The sequence below is a fragment of the Poecilia reticulata genome, linkage group LG23, assembly GCF_000633615.1.
Source record: "Poecilia reticulata strain Guanapo linkage group LG23, Guppy_female_1.0+MT, whole genome shotgun sequence".
Classification (NCBI taxonomy): domain Eukaryota; kingdom Metazoa; phylum Chordata; class Actinopteri; order Cyprinodontiformes; family Poeciliidae; genus Poecilia; species Poecilia reticulata.
Window position 1 is genome coordinate 3,212,831 of NC_024353.1, and position 21,064 is coordinate 3,233,894.

Below are 21,064 nucleotides of genomic sequence, written 5' to 3' on the forward strand. Positions count from 1 at the left end.
CCAGAGAGTTCCCAGAGTGTTGGGAACTTTTGAAACACGGATAGAAATACATTTTATTATCGTGCAGTATATAGCGACGCTGGTGCAGCTTTTCACTCTTGCTCAAAGCTTCTCTTTTAATTAAAACCAACGCAAAAGGAAACGTAAAGCCCCAGCATTTACTGCAGCTTCGTTCACGTCTCATTGTGCAGCACACGAAGAACTGACTCCATTGTGTAAGCGTTTGGAGGAAGAATCTGACCCATATTTACTCTGACAGGACGACAGTTTCTGTGGTGTGAAGACACATCTGCAGGGTGACTTATTGTTTCCAGATGGCAAGAAACCAGCCCTTTGTTCAAAGGAAGGATGTGATAGACTGTAGGTTGGACAACTTTGAAGTTCCCATTGGGGTGAAATATGTCGAAAGCTGAACTTCAGTGTAGTTTATTTATCTGGTCAGACCCCCTTTTCCTAAATAGAGACATCTGGGTGTTTTGTTTTACAAAACATTTCGACTTAATGTATTTTTGCAACCCGGTATAAAGCATTAGATATATGTTAAACGCTGATTAAACAACCCACAATCAATTGGAGGCAAACTACTTACCAACGAGTTGGTAGTTTACCCGATGAACATCCTTCTTGCTGTTATGTGTCCTGTCTTGTGTGCTTGCTAGTCATTTTTGTTTTTCAGCCAGTTCCCACAGTAACACTGACGAAAATTCAGAAAATTTCAAACATGAACAGAAATGCTACTTTTTTATTAGTACTTTTATTTCGTTTAGGACACCTTAGCTGGAGCCCGCACACCAGGGGGAAAAAAAAGAGAAACACCTTTCCTGCTGATATATTAAGTCTGAGCTAAGGTAAGTGCCTTGTGCCTTTAAGCATTGAGAGGTTTTTATACAACATTTATATACAGCGTCTATACATACAACATTCACACCAACACGGGCGCTTTGGACGCACCCTCCAAATTTTTCATGACGGTTGAAGAGAGAAAGGACAAGTAGGAAAAACAAAAAGAAAAAAAAGAAAAAGGGAAACACATAAGCGTATTAACAAATGACTTCAAAAGCACTTGGTTCAAGTCGAAAGGTAAAAATTAAGAGCATGCATATAATCTTTGGAAGTGACATCATCTGTTCAAGACATATCGTTTATTCTAACTTTCTGGAGCCATTTTCCACTCGTGTTGCGGAAAACGCTGGCGAGAGAAACGACGGGCGGAGTATGATGAAGAACACGTAGAAACTACACGGCTGTGAAGCAAAAGAAATCACAATGTGGAACAGGACACGGTTGCTTTTATCTCTATTTTTAAGTAAGTACAATACAAATGGAGAGCTGAGTTCTGTGCAGTTTGTTGACGTTACACTCTGGAAGCCGTTCATGTTACACAGGCATTAGCTAGTACATACCAAAATAATAATAATAATAAAAAAAATAAAAAATCAGCTGTTATTGGTCGTTTAAAACACAGGTTGCTCTCGCTGCCTGCTCTGCAGGCCAGCTGTATCATGAATAGAGGAAGACAAAGTTGAACTGAGTGGGATTTGTGACGTCGCTCCGCCTGAGCGAGGCGTCTTTTTGGTCTGGGTTCGTCTCTGTGTCGAGCCGCTGAATTAATTAACCTATGTAAATTAATGCGCTAAAACACGTATGCAAAAAAAACCCCAACAAAAAACAAAAATGTTAAAAACAAAGAAATGAATCGCTTAACTAGTTCCACAAATGATATGTTGTGTGTGAGTCCCACCAATATGTGTGAGTGTTTACTATGAGCCGTGCGTATAACCGCTCCACAAACCCTTGAAGCTAAATATTGAGAGAGGAATGTTGTGTTTTAAGGTCCAATGTCTGCTAGAGCGCTGGAAAGCAGAGTGTCGATTAATACGTCATAATTTGCACGCTGGCAGTGGTGGAAAGGAGAAGTGGTGGGAGTCAGTGTTGTGGGGTTATGGTCTAACACACACTTGCAAAACGTTCATGCTCTCATCTATAAACACATTCTTGCTCGCGGAGGAGCTCGGCTCTACTTCTTCCTGTAGTTTCCGAGCTGAATGGCGGAGCGGTCGAAGACGCAGCGGAAGGTGATTGGCTGGACTTCCCAGTAGGGTACCGGGTTGCTGAACAGGCTGATACCCGAGTACATGGCCTTCTTGGTGTTGAAGCCAGGGGGGCAGAAGTCCTCCGTTCCCACAACGCCAATCTTGTTGGCGTGGAGGTAGACCACCTGGAGACAGGATTGAAATAATTACAACATGTGGTTAGTAAATGAGATGGGCACAGCTGTAATTTAGGTTTCTGAAGAAAAGGTAAATAAAAATGATGATATGTCTCTCGATGAGTTGCTCAGATAAGTCAAACATTCAGAATCCTTCACATATGCTGCTCATACATCCCATATATATATATATATATATATATATATATATAAAATCTAAGATAAAGATTAAAGTGTTACCAAATCAACTGGGGGATTAAACTCTGCACTTCGGTGCTGTGCATCAATCACACATCGATTGGCACATTTAACATAAATACGATGTATTGCACTGAGAAAAGATTGATAACTATATTCCTGCCTTGGATAGTTTTGATCAGAAACATTTAGGATTTTCACCAGAACAACAAGCAACGAGCTGAACAACAAAGTGTGAATAGTCATTATCCGGTAATATTGCATTTCCTCCTACTGATGTAAACATTTTGAGTTATATTAGTCTTAATTCTCAGGATTTATTCATGTTTTTTCAAACTCCCTGTGATACAACACTGCTTGTAGGTTGGAGGTTTGCCCTGTTTAAGCCTCAGATATTTACTTTGGTGTGTTGAGTTGAGAGTAAACACGTCGATTTCAAAAGAGCTGGCGGAGGCTTTCGATAAGATGACATCACAGCTTATTGAAGTCTGGTGAGGAATATAAAGCGATAAACCCTTTGACTTTAAGGAACAAAGTCTTCTTATAAATAAGTTTATGAACTCTGTTGCCATGTCCAGGTTTGGCCGTCCAAGCAGGTCCACCCTGAATGCAGACTCCAAGACGCTAACGCACGTCTCTAAAAATCATGAAATGTCATCAAAGTAATTCCAGTTTTAATAAAAGTGCATGCTTGGATAATCGGGAAATGTAACTTTCAGGGTCCATCAGAAAGACACAAATCCAGGGTAAAGTTTGCCAAAGAGCACATAGACAAAAACCAGGACTTCGGGAGAAGCAGCTCTGGCCAAATGAATCTTCGTTCGTCTCATTTAGAAACCAGAACAGAAGGCGTGTTTAGCATTAACCAAAAAACAACATTAGTGGGAAATAACCTCATAAAAACAGAGCCTCCATGTGAATCATGCAGCTGGAAGTATCATGGTTTCTTGCATCACGGTGTGGCCAGATATCTATCGGAAAATTCACTTGGACATCTGCTGTGTATCAGAAGGCACCTGACAAATAAACCAGCTCAGTTTCCAAATATATGAAAAAAGAATCGAATATCTAATTGTTTCTCGACTCTCCTCAGAGCGCGATGACGCCTGGATTAGTAACATGCTGGCATTCGAGACTCTGGAGCCATTGTGTACCTGGATGTATTTATGGTCAGGCAGGCCAGAAGGAACGCTGGTCAGAGCGTTGTTATCCAGGTGCAGCTCTCTCAGATGTGGCACGTTAGCCAGGCTGCCGTTTTCCACAGTGCTGATCTCATTGTAGCTCAGGCCGAGCCTGCAAGAAAAATAAGCGCAGGAATGAGTCACGTCTGGAAGAACCGAATGCGAAAGAGCACAAACCTCCACGATTTGAAACAACGGAGCGATGCTGTAAAGGTTTTTTAGCCAATAAAGGTAGATAAAGCCACTGCAGGGAAACGAGCGTAAAGGTTCTTCATTTTACACATGCTGCTTTCAATCATCTTTCAGCTTTGTTTGTTTAGAGGCAAACAAAGCTGTGAGCGTTTACGCTTCTGAAAATGTTTACTGTTGGCATCAATGCTGGTTTACAGCAAGGCTGGGAAGAGAAGTATCATTTTTATTACTTGGCCAGATTCTTCAGGCCTTTCAGGGCGCTGGATGTCACCTTGGTGATCTTGTTTGCATCCAAGTGAAGCTCAGACAGAGAGCTAGGCAGACCTGCAAACCCAAATGAGACAGGATTACCATCAAGGCGGAGCTGAGGGACACCACGAAATAATTTCAACTTGCTCATCAAAGCGTCTTTCTCCGGGTTATCAAACCGAATCCCCCTTTTCACAGACTCTTTTCCGAGTGTAAACAGCAAAATTTCCACTGGCTCGTCGTTTTTGCGGTTTTCAGCAGAAGAAATTAATTTGAAACTCTTGGAAAATACTTTATGTTAATTTGTGACGCTACAGCGAATAAATCAACTGCGAGCGCATCGCCAAGCGCTGAAAGAGAAGCTAAGCCGCACATATTTGTGTTCCTCAGCTCAGAACTGGTGTTGTAACTCTTCTCAGCTGAATTAAACTTTCAGTACCGAAGCAAAGACGAAATGTGTTGTTCCGAAGTGCAAGACAGGCTCAGTCCACTGACGCATGACAGACAAATTCAGTTGTTAGCAGACAGTTTTAGACACAAGTTCAAAATGATTATTCTGCTTTTTTTTTTTTAAATCTTCAACTTCTCGGTCCTTTTATACCATCGGTGCCTGACTACAGATGTCATCAGTTCACAACAACACAAGTTAACTAGTGTTTAATCCGCTTGACTTTTTCTGAACTGAGTTTATTTTAAAGTTTCTGGTAAAGCTTGTAATGGTCATGATAAAAATATGCAGGTTTCTGGTTCAGATCAGAACCTACTCACATTATTATGGCAATAATAAGCTTGCTTAAAACATGTAATTCTCAAAAATCAGAGTCAAAATCTAACTTTTTCACTGTCTTCGTAAAAAGATTTCAAGAAATGCGTATTTTAATCAAAACTGAACAATTACTTCTTCCAAGTCTTCTGTTAAATTTGGTCGTTAGAGTTTCATCCTCACCATGTCAGTCATCTTTTTCACATCCAGAAATATCTTGACAGGTTAATTTTGTTCAAATGAGAAGAAAAGTGTAGCAGTCCCTGCAGAGTTAGTGTTTATCAGCATATCATCTGGCTAATTGAGATCTGATCACATGGAAAAGATGATCCACAGACAACATTTGCAACTGCAATCAACAATCCAATCGTTAACTTCAATGCATTCGACACTAATTCTTGTTTGGGAAACGAGTCCTTACCTTTAGGAATCTCTGTGATGTTAGTGTCTGCAATTCGGATGTAGGAGACCCTCTTCAGGTCAGCGAAGGCGCCGGCTTCAACTCCTGCACTCTTCAGAGGGTTGGACCCAAGTTCTGAAAAAAATAAAAATAAAAAATAAAATAATTAGTTAGATATGGAAGTTTGCTTCTTCCAGGAATGTTTAGACTATTCAGCAGTGCAAGAAAACTGCAACACGGTTGAAGATTTGCAAGAAAATCAAACAATACTTCGATGTCTATTCCAAGTTAGGTGGATTTGAAATATTTTTCCTCCCGTCTCATACCCATCACGATGACCTGGGCCATGCCCTGGAAGGAGGCCTTTTTGATCTTGGTGATCTCATTCTCGTGGATGCGGAGCTCCTGCAGGCTCTTGGGCATGTTGGCCGGCATCTCCTTCAGCATGTTCTTGGACAGGTAGAGCCGCTGCAGCTTGGTCAGAGGGCTGAAGGCTTTAGGGTGGATGGTGGTGATCTTGTTGTTCACCAGGATGAGAGCCTACATGGAAAAAATACCAGTGAAATCATAAACAGGGATTAAGTGGAGAATATGTAGTCCATGAAACCACAGAACCTCCACAGCAATTTGGCCTCCAACGTATATTAAACAAGAAAATTATATCGCTGGGGTTACGTTGAAAGACTCTTTAATGCGTTCTCGTGAAATTCTAAAAATATTGCAAACTGTACTCAATGATATTTCTTTTTTTGGACATGAGAGTTATGCCTACAGCTTTTCTCCTGGCAAAGAGAGAGGATGTAGTGTTAGGTGTTTGGACTTTCTGGTTAAGAGAAAAGAAACATTATAGTGGAGCAGCTTCTGCTCTCAGACTGAGGAATTTACAATAAATATGGCAGGTGCCAGACGGTAGGATAAATCATGTATTTGCACCTTGGAAGATTAATCAAAATCAGAAAAAAACAAAAACAAATTGGGTTGTTACTTGCTTTTCAGAAAACACTCTATCTCCTCCAGTTGAAAGCTGATACCTGCTCATGCAGAGCTCCTAAAAAATCTTAATACTACTGGGAATAACGCCAATTATTTAGACACGAAAAAGAATAAACACATGTTGACGATAATTACGTGTAATCCTTTCAGGTGCTTGAAGTCGCTCTCTTTGATCTCGGTGATCTTGTTGTTCTGCAGGTCCAGCAAAGTGGCATCGTCAGGAATGTCAGCAGGAACTTCCTTCAGACCTGACGGTGAAATTCACAAGAGAGACAACAGGTAAAGTTCTGCTGATGTCCACTAACAGACAGAGCTAGTTTAGTGTAAAGTTAAACACTAAACTAGTGTTTTACCAAAGAAAAATGAAAGTTAATCAAGGTAAAATCCTATGGAGAATGTGAGAAAGTCTAAAAATAAACCGCCTGCCGTCTTAAAATGATAGAAAACTTTATTCATCTCATTTGGGATTTTCCCTGAGGAAGAAGCTGTAGTTTCAGATCCAACTCCCTGAAAACCTGAGAAGTTTCTGAAAGTTTTTTTTCCCTTGTGTGTAACTTTTAATTGCCTTGTGTACAAATGGCGTTGTACAAATATTTAAACTCTAAAGAAATGCTTGACTGCTTTCAACTGCTGTTTATTCTCACATGAATATTTATCTCAATGAAAGGAAAAAAAAAAAAATCCCCGGATTGTTGCTTTATAGTCCTTAACGTTTTCAAAACAGTGGCTTTCCAGGGCGACTGAATAACTATTTTTGTGCTCGGAGGCACATATGGTGGAAATCGACCCTAAAACAAATTTCCTTTGGAGTAAATAAGCAGCTGCATACCTGGACAGCAAAGTCACACGAAACTGTTTTACTTGGCATTTGGTTACAGAAAATCCCATCTGTTTTCAAAGTCCTGTAGTCTGGTGAAGTGGACAGGAGATATGTCTCGGTGCACACACGACAACTCAAAGTGGAGAGTTTTTATTTAAAACCGAGAAACATTTAATAAACTGTTTAACAAAGTATGTCTCTCCTTGAGTTTCTGGTCTACCTAACTTTTGGCCCCAAAAACTTGTGATGACTGCAGACAAACATCACTTCTTGCAAGTTGCTTTTTTTTTTTTTTCTCTGTCAACTTTTCCAACTGCACAGTGAATGATCCAGAAACCATCGCAGCTGTTTGCGGTCGCTGCCTCATTTACTTTGAGAAAAGTCAGACTGGCTCATCCTTCTGCATAACATCCACGAAACCTGAGGAATACGCTGAAATAAATTGATCGCTAAACTGCACATCATTTTTGGCTGACTTATAAGACACGAAAACATGCTTTTTAGGGATTTATTAACAATTACGTAACATTAAATAGTGTATATTACACATTATATAACTATATGCCAAATATGCGCTCTGAAAGCACAACAAAAATCAGAATATCAAGCACATTTTTCTCAAAGGTTGAATTTCCAGTGGATTGATCAGTGATTGGGCAACATGGGTTGATCATCATCAAACACTTTCAGTTTTGAATGTTTTTTCTTTTCAACAAATGATGATTTAAACCAAACTTGTCTTAACTAAAAAAAGCAACCGCCTCTTGTTAAGTGACTCTGATTACACAGATTTTAGATGATTTGCTATTCACTAGCTACAGCCAGATGTGATTAAAAGAAATCACCTAAATAGAGAAATAACCTGACAACAAACAGCTGAACAGTCTCAAAAAGTAAGACATTATGACTCAATCTAATAACAAAATAGCAATAAGTACTTATATATCAGTAAAGGAAAGGTTAGAAAGTAATTTCTAAGACTTTGGGATGCAGTAACCTACCAAAACTACTCCAACTGATCCCGAAGGTCACAAAAAACACCAGGACAGCATCTAAAGCTTGCTTAGTTAAACCATTTTATACGGCAATAAAAACAGAAAGGGGGAGAATATGCCATCCACATCTAACATTCCTCCCAAAAAGACATCTTAAAAGGTTGAGGTGTGAAAACTGTCCAGCTCGGTTCTACTAAAAGAACTGCAGAAGGAAGAACGGGTTTTGATTTAGGAAGCTGTTACTTTCTCCCACCGGACCAGGTCAGTTTGGACAGAAAACTAAATTTCAACATCAAAATGTGTTGAAATTTGATGTTTCGTTTAAATAAGTGTGAAGTAAGTGGCAAATATTGTTTCCCTTCCTGCAACTTGCAGGCATGTCATCTTAATGACAGTTTTGCTGATACGAGAATTTGGTAAGTTGAAATTTTGTCTGGCTTTTGTTTTGGCTGCATCGAAAATGTCTTGAAAGACAAGCCGGTCTTTCTGGTGACGGAGACCAGAAACGTGCTCATATTGTCAATTTCTGGAGGCTCTTTCTTCTTGGCAACGGTCAGCTGACAGTTTGAACGTTTCCATTTTCGATTTTGATCGTTTCTTTGCCAGAATTAATCGCAAACGGTGAGCGGAGCCCTCAGTATGGCTTGTGCGAGTTTGAACACTGATGTTTATTCCTGCCCATGTTTGAGCCGTGGAGTGTGTGTGGGTGTGTGTGTGTGTATGCCAGCAGGTCTGGGAAGCAGATGGGGGTTCAGTGACAGCAGTGAAGGACGCAGACAAAGGGCGACATCTTTGGGGGTACAAAGCCAAACGGAAATGACCATTATTCACTTAAACTGTCTTCATCGTTAACATTTGACACATCTACTCTTCTGAAGTAAATAAAGTTGCCTTCTAATTTACATCCTGATTGGTCCTCTGAATCCAAAACATCTCCTGTCTGTCTGCTGCTGTTTTATTTTATCCTCACAGAATCCCCAGCGGGTCCGCCTCCCTTCCTCCTAATCTGTTCTCTTCAAGAACATGCCTCTCTCTTTCCAAACATCACCAAAAAAAAAAAATCTAATCCTACTGCCTGTCTTACCCTTTTTATGTAATAAGTGCTATTCCTTAGACAGTGTCTGCAGGGATGACTCAAACTGCTGCATACTCCATACATCAGATTAAGCAAACATCGCAGATAAGCTCCAAACGCCAAGCACGACGACTGAAAAAACTGTTTGGATTACGCATAAGTAAAAAGAGGTGACCAAGTAATTGTAAAGTAAGCATTTCGCTGAGAAACACATCCTGGATTGTTTTAGGGGTTGCACAGGACTTTCCAAAGTCGGGAGGAAGCTTTAATCTTCCTCAGTGTTTAAGAAAGCTAATTTCCCAGAAAGAGCAGATCATGCATTTGTTACAGGAAGTGAAGCAAGACTCAGAACATCTGTGAGTGATTAACATATCAACACATGGCCTCATGTTCTCTGGAGGACTTCGCAGTAACGTGTAACACAATACGCCCCTCGAATGACCGGGCCGGGTTTGGGTGGGTGGGTCTGCTGCTTTTAAAGCTGCCCGTCTGAGGTCAGGGCCTGGTACCATAAACCGGGCGCAGTACTCTGCAATCCGGGCCAAAAAATCAAACGGAAGACTGCAAGGAGAAAATGGACGTGGAGGCACTTGATGTGACTTCACTGCGTTTCATTTTTTTTCCAAAGGCGGCGTAATCCGTCAACACGTAGGGCTGATAATCTAACAAATGAGTTCCTATGATGAGGCTGGAGGAGTGCTTAGTGAATGTTAATTTCGTTGGATTACATGAATTAAGCCGAGCTGTTTTGACGGCGATGCTTTGAAATTACAAGTTTGCGCTGCAGAAACTGTACCAATTGAAAGTCGTTACACGACTTTGTTGTGGTCATCATAAACATATCCCTGCAAAAAAACTGAGGCAGAAACTCTTATTTGATTATAAGCTTGATTTTGGTTAGATTCCAAATAAAAAAATAAAGAATTCAGGAGGTGTTTTTACTTCTTAATGTATCTCAGGCATTTATTGGTGTTTCTATTAGCTATTTTTTTATGTTTAAGCATTAAAATACTTAATAAAAAGCTTAGGCAAATTTGTTAATTCAGACAAATTTCTGCATTGACGGTATTATCCCCTCATGTAAACTCCACGTTGTAGGCAGGACCTGCAGGTGGATGACATTATTAATGTCCATCAACATATGATTAAGTTTTAGCAAATGATATTCCCCTAATTTGCGGCTTTCGTTCCCAAATGTCCCAAATGTCTTGAAACTTTATTAAACTATGTAGCAGAGGTTGTCAGAACTGAAGCATTGCACCGTTTTCTCTTGTTAGATCTTCTCTTCCCACTAGATCAGGACGTCAGGACATTTTCTAAATAAAAATTTTACAAAATGAGCTGCACTTTTCTTTCATCATGTGGGCGTGTGTTGCTGCTTTACCAAGGTCAGAGCACTGGATCACACGCAGGTGACACTGGCATCTGAATGGGCACTTCGGTCCTGCGGGGTCGCCAGGGGGGACGGGCCCGATGGGACCAACCCCCGACCCGACGTCGTCCTCCATCATGAAGTCTAGGAAGCCGGTTTGACGGAAGGGCAGGGCCCAGCAGGCGGTGACCAGAAGCAGGGAGAGGCAGGCGGTCCGCATGGTGCTGCTTGCAGAGAGCCTGCAGAAGACACGTTGGAAGGGATTAGCGATAAAACAAATATCTGTTCTTCAAATACCGCTTCTGGTGCTGCATTACTCAGGAAAAAAAAAGCATAATATTGTGACTGATGAGGGTTTTAATTGCAATTAAGCTTTTGATGGACAAATGTTCAGTTTTTGGTGGAAGGAGAAAGGTTTTGCTTGGTTTGATTTGCCTTAAGAGTCAGAACTTGAATATGGGATCTACTTCACACCCGAGTTGATTGCATTGTAGATGCATGAAAACAGGTGGAATGTGCTGGTTGTGATGCTGCTACTGGTTGCATGAAAGGCATTTGGAGGCAGTACGAATGGCAGCGTTTGGGTTCATGTGCATTGCTCAACAATATACCAAAATAATTTTTAAAAAAAAGCTACGTTTTGAGGTAAATGCGCCTGAATATTTCCATTTTACTCTACAGTTACACTACGTTAAAATAAGAGAGAAATTATTCATTAGGCAGCATTACATTCTCTTTGGATAAAAACACTGAGAAACCATTTTATGGCTTTGCGCAATTTAGCAAAGAATCTTAAAAAAAAGCAACTTTATTTTATAAAAGAAAACAACAATTATGCTAAAAATAACATTGACAATTAGTTTTAGAATGATGTTAACTGTAACATTCATTTTTATTGCTTTATATCAGTGCAAATTCCAGTTGTTATCCGGCTCTTTATTGTTCAACAATTTGAAATTAGCTGGTTTAGTTAGTTGTGATATATTGTTTGCTTGGCTAGCTAGCCTGCAGTCAGCTTCTTTACAGGTTTATAGCTTAAAAACAGTATTAGTGTACTGAGTGATGTTTGGGGCTGTCCACTCCATGACTTTTTGTGGGGTTTTTTGTAACTGGAAATGATTTTTAAAAAAAGAGCCAAATTTGCCTTTATTTTAAGCTAGAGAAAAGTGTAGCAGTCTTCTTTCAGCCAGCTTTTCCAGCAGTGTGCAGAAACAGGTGAGGCATTGGCAGCAATGTATTATTACAGTAGGAACACAACGACAAAAGTGTCTAAAACGCTGGGATACCTTTAGATTGGTCGTGGGCTTTAGTATTTGGCAGCCTCTCTAGAATGGCTCCTATTTATTAAATAAGTAAATATCTGGTTGTAAAAACCAAAGCACCTGAAAGGAGAAACAACATACATGCATCTGTGAAAGACTTCCAACATGTAACGATTTAGCTGAAAGCATTGCTCTAAGTGGAAAATGCTTAATATTTTAAACAAAAAAAATATCATTTGTCTACTTTTAGTTTGACTGTTTTAGTTGGCAATTTCTGTCGGTGATCCATTTATCTCTTAATTATCGTTGACCTTTGGTGCTTTCTGATGGTTTGAGTGCATTTCTGACTGTTTAACATTTTCTTATGAAGTGGAAAAATCCATAAAAGTAGTTATCCCTAACTGATGATACACTCTGTAGGGATTTCCCTTCATTCTCCCTCCATAAACTGTTTATCTATTCCTTTTTCTAGACTAAGCATCACATTTTGACACCACCAAAAGTGGTTAAACAATGACTGAACTCATCTGACGAAAGATAAATGAATAAAAAATCCCCAAATCTATAAATGATCCATTTTCTTTGCTCACTTTTTGTACATTCATGACTAACCAATCTCCTCCTGAAGTTGATGAGTACACCACTGGCTACTGCCACATCTGCATTAACTTTTACAGAAATACACAGGGGATGCGTTGCAGGAAATTGCATAGATTGCATAGCTGCAACTGCAGACCACTGTTCCACGTCTTCTCCTGCTTGAACGTAATAAATCACAGAGATTGATCGTCTGCCAAGCATTTTATATTAGTAGTGTGTGTCAACAGCATCAGGGAGTTTCTATCTTCTGTGGAAGCAGAGATCAGTGGGAGCGTCACGCTTCCTTGTCTATTTCTAGGTTTCAACACGACTTTGATGACACACGCGGACGTCGTCTCGAAATCAAGACACACACCAGACATCCGCACAAACTTCCCGATCTTTTTCCACAGACACACACACCCACATACAGTCGATTCTCCCCCTCTTATTTGTTTTTTTTACACAGCACAAAATTGCATTTTTAAAAAAAAAAAGGAAAAGAAAACGCTAGTAAGAAGCCAAAAGCCATTCCATGCAACTCAGTGCCACAATAATTGAAGGGCTGGTTTAAGCCGCAGCTCCAGCGGACCTTGACCCAAACATCATGATCGGGACGGGGAAACCTGCCCAAGACCAGCATTTGGCCCCGGCCTAAAAGCAACTCTCAGCCTGTTTAAATGATCCGTAAAGATGACGGGCTGTGCCTTCGATTTTTTTTTTTTGTCTTTCCACTGTGTCCTATCTTGATAAATCTTATGTTTTTTAAAAAAAACATTTTGCAACATAGCATATGTATAATACACTTTGCTGTGAAAATGTGTCTTCCTCCTTACACATTTCATCTGTTTTTGCTTTGTGCCACATTAAAACGCATAAGGGCAAATTTTTGTAGCATAAACTTAACCCGAGCAAAACAAAAATTTGGTTTTCATATGATTTAATTTATCCAAGGAACAAGCTACAGCTACACAACTGACTCTGTTTGATAAAGCAGTAAAAGTGCCTAATCATTACCTGTACCACTCTTGGCAGCAGTAGCTCCCATTAAGAGTTTATTATACCTGTTAATGAGTTTTCTTACATCACTGTGGAGGAATTCTGGCTCACAATTGTTTAAGTTCGACCACATCGGAGGGTTTTCCGATATGAAAAGGCTAAATGTGCTTAGCTTTAAGGGCTTTATCTACAAACAGTGTGCCAACTGTACACAAGCGGCAAAAAGAGGACGGCGATAAAATTGAAAAGCGTTTAACAGCAGCCGTCCCAGTACTTCGGGCAACGTGGAGTTTTCATTTGTAACAGTTGAGGTCAAACGGAGAGGAAAATGTTCAGGGGAACAACAGAAACCAACGAGAGGTGTGAGTTAAACTCTTCACAGTGTTTGATGTCTGTGTGAGATGGAAATAGCTGACCAACGTAAGTGCAGGTTAGGGTTACGTCAGGTCAAGGAATGAGAGCGACGCTCTGACCCAGTCGTAATTATAGTCTCTGTCCACAAAAGCCAGTACTTTATCAAACTGTATGGCTTCAGTACGTTGAGGATTGAAATGTCATCCATCTGAGTGTTTTGTCTCCCGCTTTGAGCGCGTGACGCGTTAAGACGTCTTTTACACGTTCGGTCTGAATCTGGAATTATGTGTGTCGGTGTTTTTTTGCTTCAGAGGAAAGTTTTCCAAGCAGTTGGAAACGTCGCATCCTCCGGCTCCAGTCTGAGCACAAACCAGATCCAGGAGGAGGATTAATTCAAATGTCTGACAGGCTGACTAAGCTTGGCGATGTTCGCTTTTCAAGCGTTTGAAAAAGCTGACAGCTCAGTCCAACCAAAACTTTGTCAGGAGACTTGGGAGCCGTGGCTCGCGATCTCGAGATGTTTATTGTATCCCCAGGTCAAACGGAGCTCGTAGATTCTTTTACTGGATATTTTATCCGAGTTGCCTGATTGGTACCAGGCACAAATCTTGCGCAGAAATAAGCATCGTTTCTACCAGTTTGTGTTAAACTGATTGGACTTTCAGTGTTGTATAAAACTGTGCTGACTGACGCAGCCATGTCAGTCTTGTTATCTAGCCATTAAAATCATAAAATACTAACATCTGGCCTGTTGTGTGAGGAGAAACGGTCTGTTCCAGTTCTACTTGATAAAATCACCAGTGCTCTGAGAATAACACGAATTTAACTGCTGTATTAATGGACCACAGCTCCTTTCTTTGACCGTTGGCCACATAAACAGATGCATACAAACATGTTTATTGGTGCTGCATTTCAAATGTTCTTTTATTTGTCTTGCCATCAAGCTGTCAAAGATTTTCTGCAAACAATTCTGCAAATAGGCAAGAAAAATTTTTTTTTTTTTTTTTTAAAGATTGTTTTTGAAAAGTCTAACCACAATGTGGAATCTCAGCTTCAAAAAGGTTGGGTCCTTAGGATTTCTCTGATAAAGCTGTTTGGTGCAATTTCACATCTTTTCAGAATGAAAGATATGAACCAAAATGCAACACTCGGATCATGAGGTAGAACATCATCCGGGTCAGGGTCGAGGAACTGTACTTGCACATTGTTGGGCTTTAAATGAGGCAGTTCAGGCGTCTGATCAAGAAGCTTTTTGGGCGCCTCGCTTTGAGAGTTTTCCAAATTCCACTTGGAGAAAGTCCAGGAGCAGACCCAGAACACATAAGGACTTTATATCCCTTGTGGCCCCGGAAATTCCCTGGAAAAATCCAGAATGGACTGCGGAACATCACTATGGAGAGAGATTGACGCGTTACGTCTACGACCAAGTCCTGAATCGGTGGAAAACAACAAACAGATTGATGATGGACAAGTTTAGAAAATCAAACCTCGATTTCATGAGAACAGCTCTAAAAAAAAATGTCCATTCAAAAGATTAGGATTCCAAACATAGCTTAAATCCATGGCTTTCTGAGCTTTCCCAGCTGGATTAAGTTGGGATGAATGTATGGAGACAATGCTCGAGACGACCTGCTGTAGCCCAGGCAAGAGTTTCTTCATTACCATTCGAGTCACACTAAACTGGGAAGATGGCCAAAACTTTCCTCTTTCCTCACTGTTTATGCACACTCTCGCACACACACACACACGCCCACCCCCACACACCTCCCCCCCCCCGAACACACGCACGCACGCGCGCACGCACACACGCACACACAAAATTCTGGCAAAGGGTGGACTAGTGTGCTCAGACTAAAGCAATGTCGAAACAAAATGCTGGAGCAGCGGTTCTTGAAGTTTACACCTCAGAAAACCTCTCTAAGAGTTTCTGTTTCTGATAAAAAAAAATACAGCTGTACATGCAGGCTTAAAATACAATTTTAGTTTTTCTTTTTCCCTGTCTGTGTGTCATTTTTAAGAAGGACATGGCATCTAAACATCCACTTACCACTAATAGGGGAAAACCATGAAAGAAAAATGACCATTTTACTCTAATTTAAAGAGTGCCAGGTGTTGCTCATTGTGAACCAATGAGCAACATTGGTTGCAGAACAGTTTGACTAGTTTCTTCTGCTTTTTAAAAAAAAAAAAAAAAAAAAGTTGTTCCAAATCACTTTTTCACCTATTTGGAGTTTTTCTTTTTTAAGGATGTCCAAATACCTGTGTGTGGTGCACTGTGATATTTTATGTTTGAGAGCTGCAAATGTAACAGCTACCATAAAAAGAGCATGGCCTATTGTCCTATTTACAGCTGCTAAAACCATATAATAGTCATTTTATTTGATCTAGTTGTTGAATATAGATTTCTTCCAACAGATTAGACGTTTTTCACTGCAGACCATGTGGTTCAAACTGAAAGAGAGGCTGTATTTTCTGTCAGTGTCCAGTGAAAGCTGAGCAGGGGGCAGCTGGCACGATCTTCTTTAACTTTTATGATGTTCAGGATGAAGAAAAGGTTTTCCTGTAGGTTTTGTCTGCACATTACCAAATGGAGTGTCAATGAAATATGGCATCATGCCAGTGCCAGATGTTTCAGCCAATGAAAACACACTCAACAGGAGTCAAATATATATTAACAAATAAAATCCATATTGCCAATACAATATTAGAGTTTTCAACCTAGCTAACCCATGTTGGAGCTTTATATTGACTGTCTTTATGACAAAATACCTGTTACTGTCAAAAATAAACATCCTTCACAAGTGAGTTACAAGTGTTTTTAACCGGGGTTTGATCCAGGGTTTGATCGTCTTTTTGTTCTCCTGCATGAAACCCCCCCAGAAGTCTTACAAACCAAAGAAGAGTCATACTTTTCAAAAAAAAAAAAAAGAAAACCAGGTTTTGAGGATCAGTTCTATGTTTGGAGTGGTTCTTTCATTTACTGGAAATGTTCCTCCATTGCCTCTGAACGCCATCCAATCAGTTGATTATTTCGAAAGTGACAAAAGACCATTAAATGCTCATCAAGCTTGTAAGCAGAGGACAGATTGGTGAATAACACAACTAGCTGTAAAACTCAGTCCAAATAACATTTCACAGTTATAAACAAATTGCTATTCTCTGTCTCTCTCTGTCGGCTGCAACGTATCATTCATTCGTTTTATGACCCGGCAGGAAATAGGGGTGGAGGGTGACATTTCCTCTGATGGCAGCCACCTTGTCTGCTCTCCCTTCTTCTTCTCATTTTTCTTGTATCTCCCAACTTTCCCTCCCTCCGCACTCTCCTGACTCTTCCCTCCAGCATTACTAATGATTCCCAGATAGGAAGCACGGAGACCTTTGCATGAGAGAGGAAAGTAATTACCCTTTACTTCTGTGCTGCTTTCTCTCCTATGTTGTTGGAGCCTTTACTTGAAATGTTCAGACTAAGAAAACCAGACTGAGTGAACATAAAAATCTAAGTGATAGTAAAAAAAAAACCCCACACAAAACATACCTAAACTTTGTGCATCACCTCCCTCTTTCCTCCAACTCCCCCAAGGCCTGGGTTTGCGTCTGCAGAGCGGCTGTCGACAATTTATCACTGTAAGGTATTTACTAGGCCACAGGACGTTTAAAACATGTGAGGCTCTTTAAGTCTGTCAGCAAATGAATGCGAGTTCCCCTCCCACGTGGTTGCCCAAAACACATCATTTCCACCGTCGTCTGAGGAGTCAGAGGTCAGCGGTGTTGAAATGTTCCTCCAACCTTTGGGGATTTTCTACTCTGTCCAGCTCAGCTTATTCCTATCGGCACCAATTCACAGCCAAGTGAATCTCAAAACGCTTTATGAAGTCGTGTGAAGAGATGAAGTCAGTCCGGTGAATCCCTGCAGAAATCATTTGTGTAGACAGACTTTAATTCAGGTACGAACAACCCAGTTTAACCACAATTATAATGCGAAAGAGTTCTATTCAGTTTATCTCAACAATGACAGCAGCTCCTAATCCTGAGCCAGCAGTTTCCTATAAAAATGTGCATGGAGATGACCAACAAACATTCCCAGAAACTTCTTGGGATGTCAGGAAATCAGGTGGATCTTTAATGGCTCCTTTCAATGTTCTCGCCCCAAAAACACCCGGCCAGTGAACCTCACAGTCACTGCGATTCCCTCAGCTGGACGATCATTATGGGGCTTTCAGAACATGCCTGTGAGACAGCCAGTGGTTAAGCCACATTTCAGCTGTTTTGTGTGAAAAACCGTCATCCGACCATCATACCTCAACCTCATTATCAGTCTGCGCCGCACAGACGTGGAACAGCCTTCCCTCCCTTTTCTTCCCCTTTGCATCTCTTCCTCCCATCCTGTGCTCGCTGCTATTCCCTTTTAAGTTTTCCCTTTTTCCTTCCTGACCCCTCCGGTCATGGAGAGAGGCTCAAACGTGGAACTTTCTGCCGTTCCAATCAGCAAACTGGGGCAGGGAGACTGAGAGTTCCTGGCTACTGTCCATTTGCTCCCAATTGTTCTCTTACTCTGCTTGACCTGGAAAAATAAAGTCCAGATGGAAAAAATGCTGCCTGTGTGTGCAAGAATCTGGGCCTTGCCTCATCCAGCACTTCCATTTGCTCATTGCTTTGACTTTATTCTCGTACTTTGTGCCTGCCTTTTTTTTCTTTCTGTAGCTTTTATTTAACCCACAGTGCCTTTTTTGATTCCATTTTGCCTCTCAGTTTCACTTTATTCACTACAGCTCAACCACAGTAGTTTCTTCCCTTTTCTGCGCAGAGAAAAGATGTAATGAGTTAGCAGAGAGTTGTGCAGAGGCTTGCCGGGAAGCCTTCAGATGTCTCTTTGATGGAAGAAGCTGTACCATTACAGGATTAATGGCACTTTGTGTGTTGCCAGGTAAAAAAAAAAGAAAAAAAAAGGAAAACCCTTTCTTCATTTCCTCTTTTAAGCCTTTTACTTTTAAGTTGCAGCTACACACCAACCCTTTAGGGCATTTTTGTTAGGTTCCTGTTGAGAAGAAACAGGCACTTCTTAGCAGAAAGATAAGAGATTGGCTAATGAGGGGAGACTCTTTTTTTTTCTTCCCATATAAAACCATGACCAGTTATGGTGGCAGTTAAAGAACACAATGAAATAATCAAAGATGTTTTCCCCCCTCTTTCCCTGCATTCGTCTTTTATGATTCCCCAATGGAAAAGATGATCCAGCAATATTTCGTCTCAGATGTTAACCTGGAATCAATCAAGTTTAAAACCAATACTTTCCTAAAGAAAGCAACAAGCTCACTCTGTAAAACCCCAAACATCATACGGGCCTCAACTGTGTATACTTTAAGAATTCGAAGTTGGGTACCACACCCCCTTTTCCTGCAGCCACTTCTCTTTTCTTGACTCTTTTTTGTCCTGTATGCAGATTGAACTGATTAAGGAGTCCCCTCACATAATCATGAGTGCTGTGAGAACAGGACTTGGCAACATATCTGGAATATTACAGCACGAGCGCGGACGAAAGGGGAGGACGGAACGATGTAATGCTTGTAAAAGATGAACAAACTCACTTTATCTCGAGACCTTTCACAAAACACCCGCAAACTATCTCGAGAGAATGACCTACTGCATTGAAAGAAAGAAAAAAAAAAACAACTAAAGATGTCATCTTATCACAGATTTTTCCGGTTTTCTCAGCCATAGACAGAGTAAAACCTACCTGTTCTCAGTGGAAGCCAGGCAAGAAGAGTAGGAGCCGGCGAGATGAGCTTGACTTCCAAAATCCTGTCAAGTGGGCGGATGAGAGTACGAAGTGGCTGACGGGGCCTGTGGGGTTGTTTGAATCGGAGAGCGTGCAGCCAAAATCAAGCAGGTGTGCTCTCTCACAACAGGGGGAGGAGAGACGAACGGCGAGGAGGGAGAAGAGAGCGAGCGGGACAGGAGGGGAGAGGAGAGAGACAGAAGGAGGGTGGGGTCCGACCAACAAGCTCCTCTCAGGACCCAGACAATTGGTGGAGAACTTCCCCTCCGCTCCTGCTGTTCGGAGCCAAAAACAGCTGGAAGTGGAGAGGAGAGAAGGGGGAAAAAAAAAAAAAGAAGGGCTGTGGGAGTGGGAAGGAGACGGGGAGAGGGAGGAAAGAAAGTAGGAAGGAAGGCAGGAGTGGAAGAAAAAGAGGCAGAGAGCTGGAGTGTAGGATTTTAAGCAGCCACCCTTAGAGTGACATCTGGTAATGATAGGCCATGAGGAGCTCTGCAGACAGGGCTGCACACAAACTCCCCTTCTCCTTTCAGGACATCTCATTCATTCACATGCAGCCTTTAAATGGACGACCCCGGAGAAAGAGTGCAACTTCAGTGGCATGGAGTCCAGTTTATTCAGCCACACTTTGTCCGGCTGAATGAACTGGAATCAATGCCTCCTCCCGTCAGCACGTTAAATCACGGTCAGCCTTTCTTGACCAACTCAGTTTAGGTTGCTTCATTTGTGAACTACATGTGGGAAGTGGAAGACTCTGTTTGAAAGGTTTGTTTTTCAGACGGATCTATAGATAAGGCCAGTCAGTGCTGAACGCTTACGGAAACTCCTGAATGAAGTCACGGGGAAGAGTTGCTAGTTTTATAGTCCAACAGTTGAATCGGTTCATGTTTTTAAACCACAGAGTTAAATGGTGTGTTCTTTTTCAGTATTACACATTTATTGGTTTATTTATTATTTTGATTTTTAGTCATACCAGGACCTGTGTTTTTTTCTCTAAAGCTGCCCAGTTGGAGCGCCATGCCCTCCAACTGAATATTAACCGTTGTTGGTTTTAATGCTTTTATTGCGACTTGCTGTAAACATTAAATTCCCCGTTGGGACATGAATAAAGATCTACATAAGTTTTTCTATTTAGATACAGTATTACTAATTTGGCCAGTAGTGCTTACGAAACTACAAATGTTTATGTTTGCGATTGTTTGGACAGAAGACGGTTCCTACTTTTCATGGTTCCCAAACCAGCTGGTGGCATGTGGAATAGCGTCCAATGGTTGCTATGACGATTTTATTATTTCCCCATGCTAGCTGTTATTCGCTAACGGCGAGCTTCCAGAGATTTTAATGCCCAAACCAGTTTAAGATGTTCTGTGTTGCGTATTTAAAATATCACTCTAACAACTCCTAGAATAGCAGAGAGCATATATTTGGAAGTACAGACTAAAGTCTGTGTTACTGTTTATTTTGTGAGATAAGAATGACTTTGAAAGCTTTTGACATTTCTCACATTTTTTTAAATAAGTACCCCATAAACACTCCCACTGCCAGAGGAATGAAAGCACAAAATGCCTCCAGATTCCTCATTCTTATAAATAAACATGATCAAATTTCCACTTTTCCACCAACAAAGTGCATCGGTTTTATTTAAGCTTA

The 21,064-nt window shown here is 40.9% G+C and overlaps 1 protein-coding gene and 1 long non-coding RNA gene across 2 annotated transcripts in view; one reads left to right on the forward strand and one right to left on the reverse strand.

Moving 5' to 3' along the window:
- Positions 1-724: 724 nt before the first annotated feature.
- On the reverse strand, positions 725-19,741 carry dcn (decorin). Its single transcript, XM_008400584.2, has 8 exons — positions 19,376-19,741; positions 10,460-10,686; positions 6,321-6,433; positions 5,519-5,732; positions 5,214-5,327; positions 4,011-4,104; positions 3,562-3,700; positions 725-2,218 (listed from the first exon to the last, which is right to left on the reverse strand). The coding sequence occupies exons 2-8, from the start codon at positions 10,665-10,667 to the stop codon at positions 2,018-2,020; spliced, it is 1,083 nt and encodes a 360-aa protein (XP_008398806.1). The 5' UTR covers positions 10,668-10,686; positions 19,376-19,741; the 3' UTR covers positions 725-2,017.
- LOC103459209 (uncharacterized) overlaps positions 6,396-21,064 on the forward strand; it is a 121,467-nt gene continuing 106,798 nt past the window's right edge. The window contains exon 1 of the long non-coding RNA XR_532692.1: positions 6,396-6,464. This is a non-coding gene — a long non-coding RNA (uncharacterized LOC103459209). The remainder of the gene's footprint in view (positions 6,465-21,064) is intronic.

Excerpts from the sequence above, each read along its gene's own strand:
- dcn (XM_008400584.2), bottom strand. The coding sequence starts at position 10,667 with ATGCGGACCGCCTGCCTCTCCCTGCTTCTGGTCACCGCCTGCTGGGCC. Across the intron at positions 5,328-5,518 it reads GGCCCAGGTCATCGTGATGG|AACTTGGGTCCAACCCTCTG; the intron begins GTATGAGACGGG and ends TATTTTTTTCAG. Across the intron at positions 4,105-5,213 it reads CATCACAGAGATTCCTAAAG|GTCTGCCTAGCTCTCTGTCT; the intron begins GTAAGGACTCGT and ends TTGGGTTTGCAG.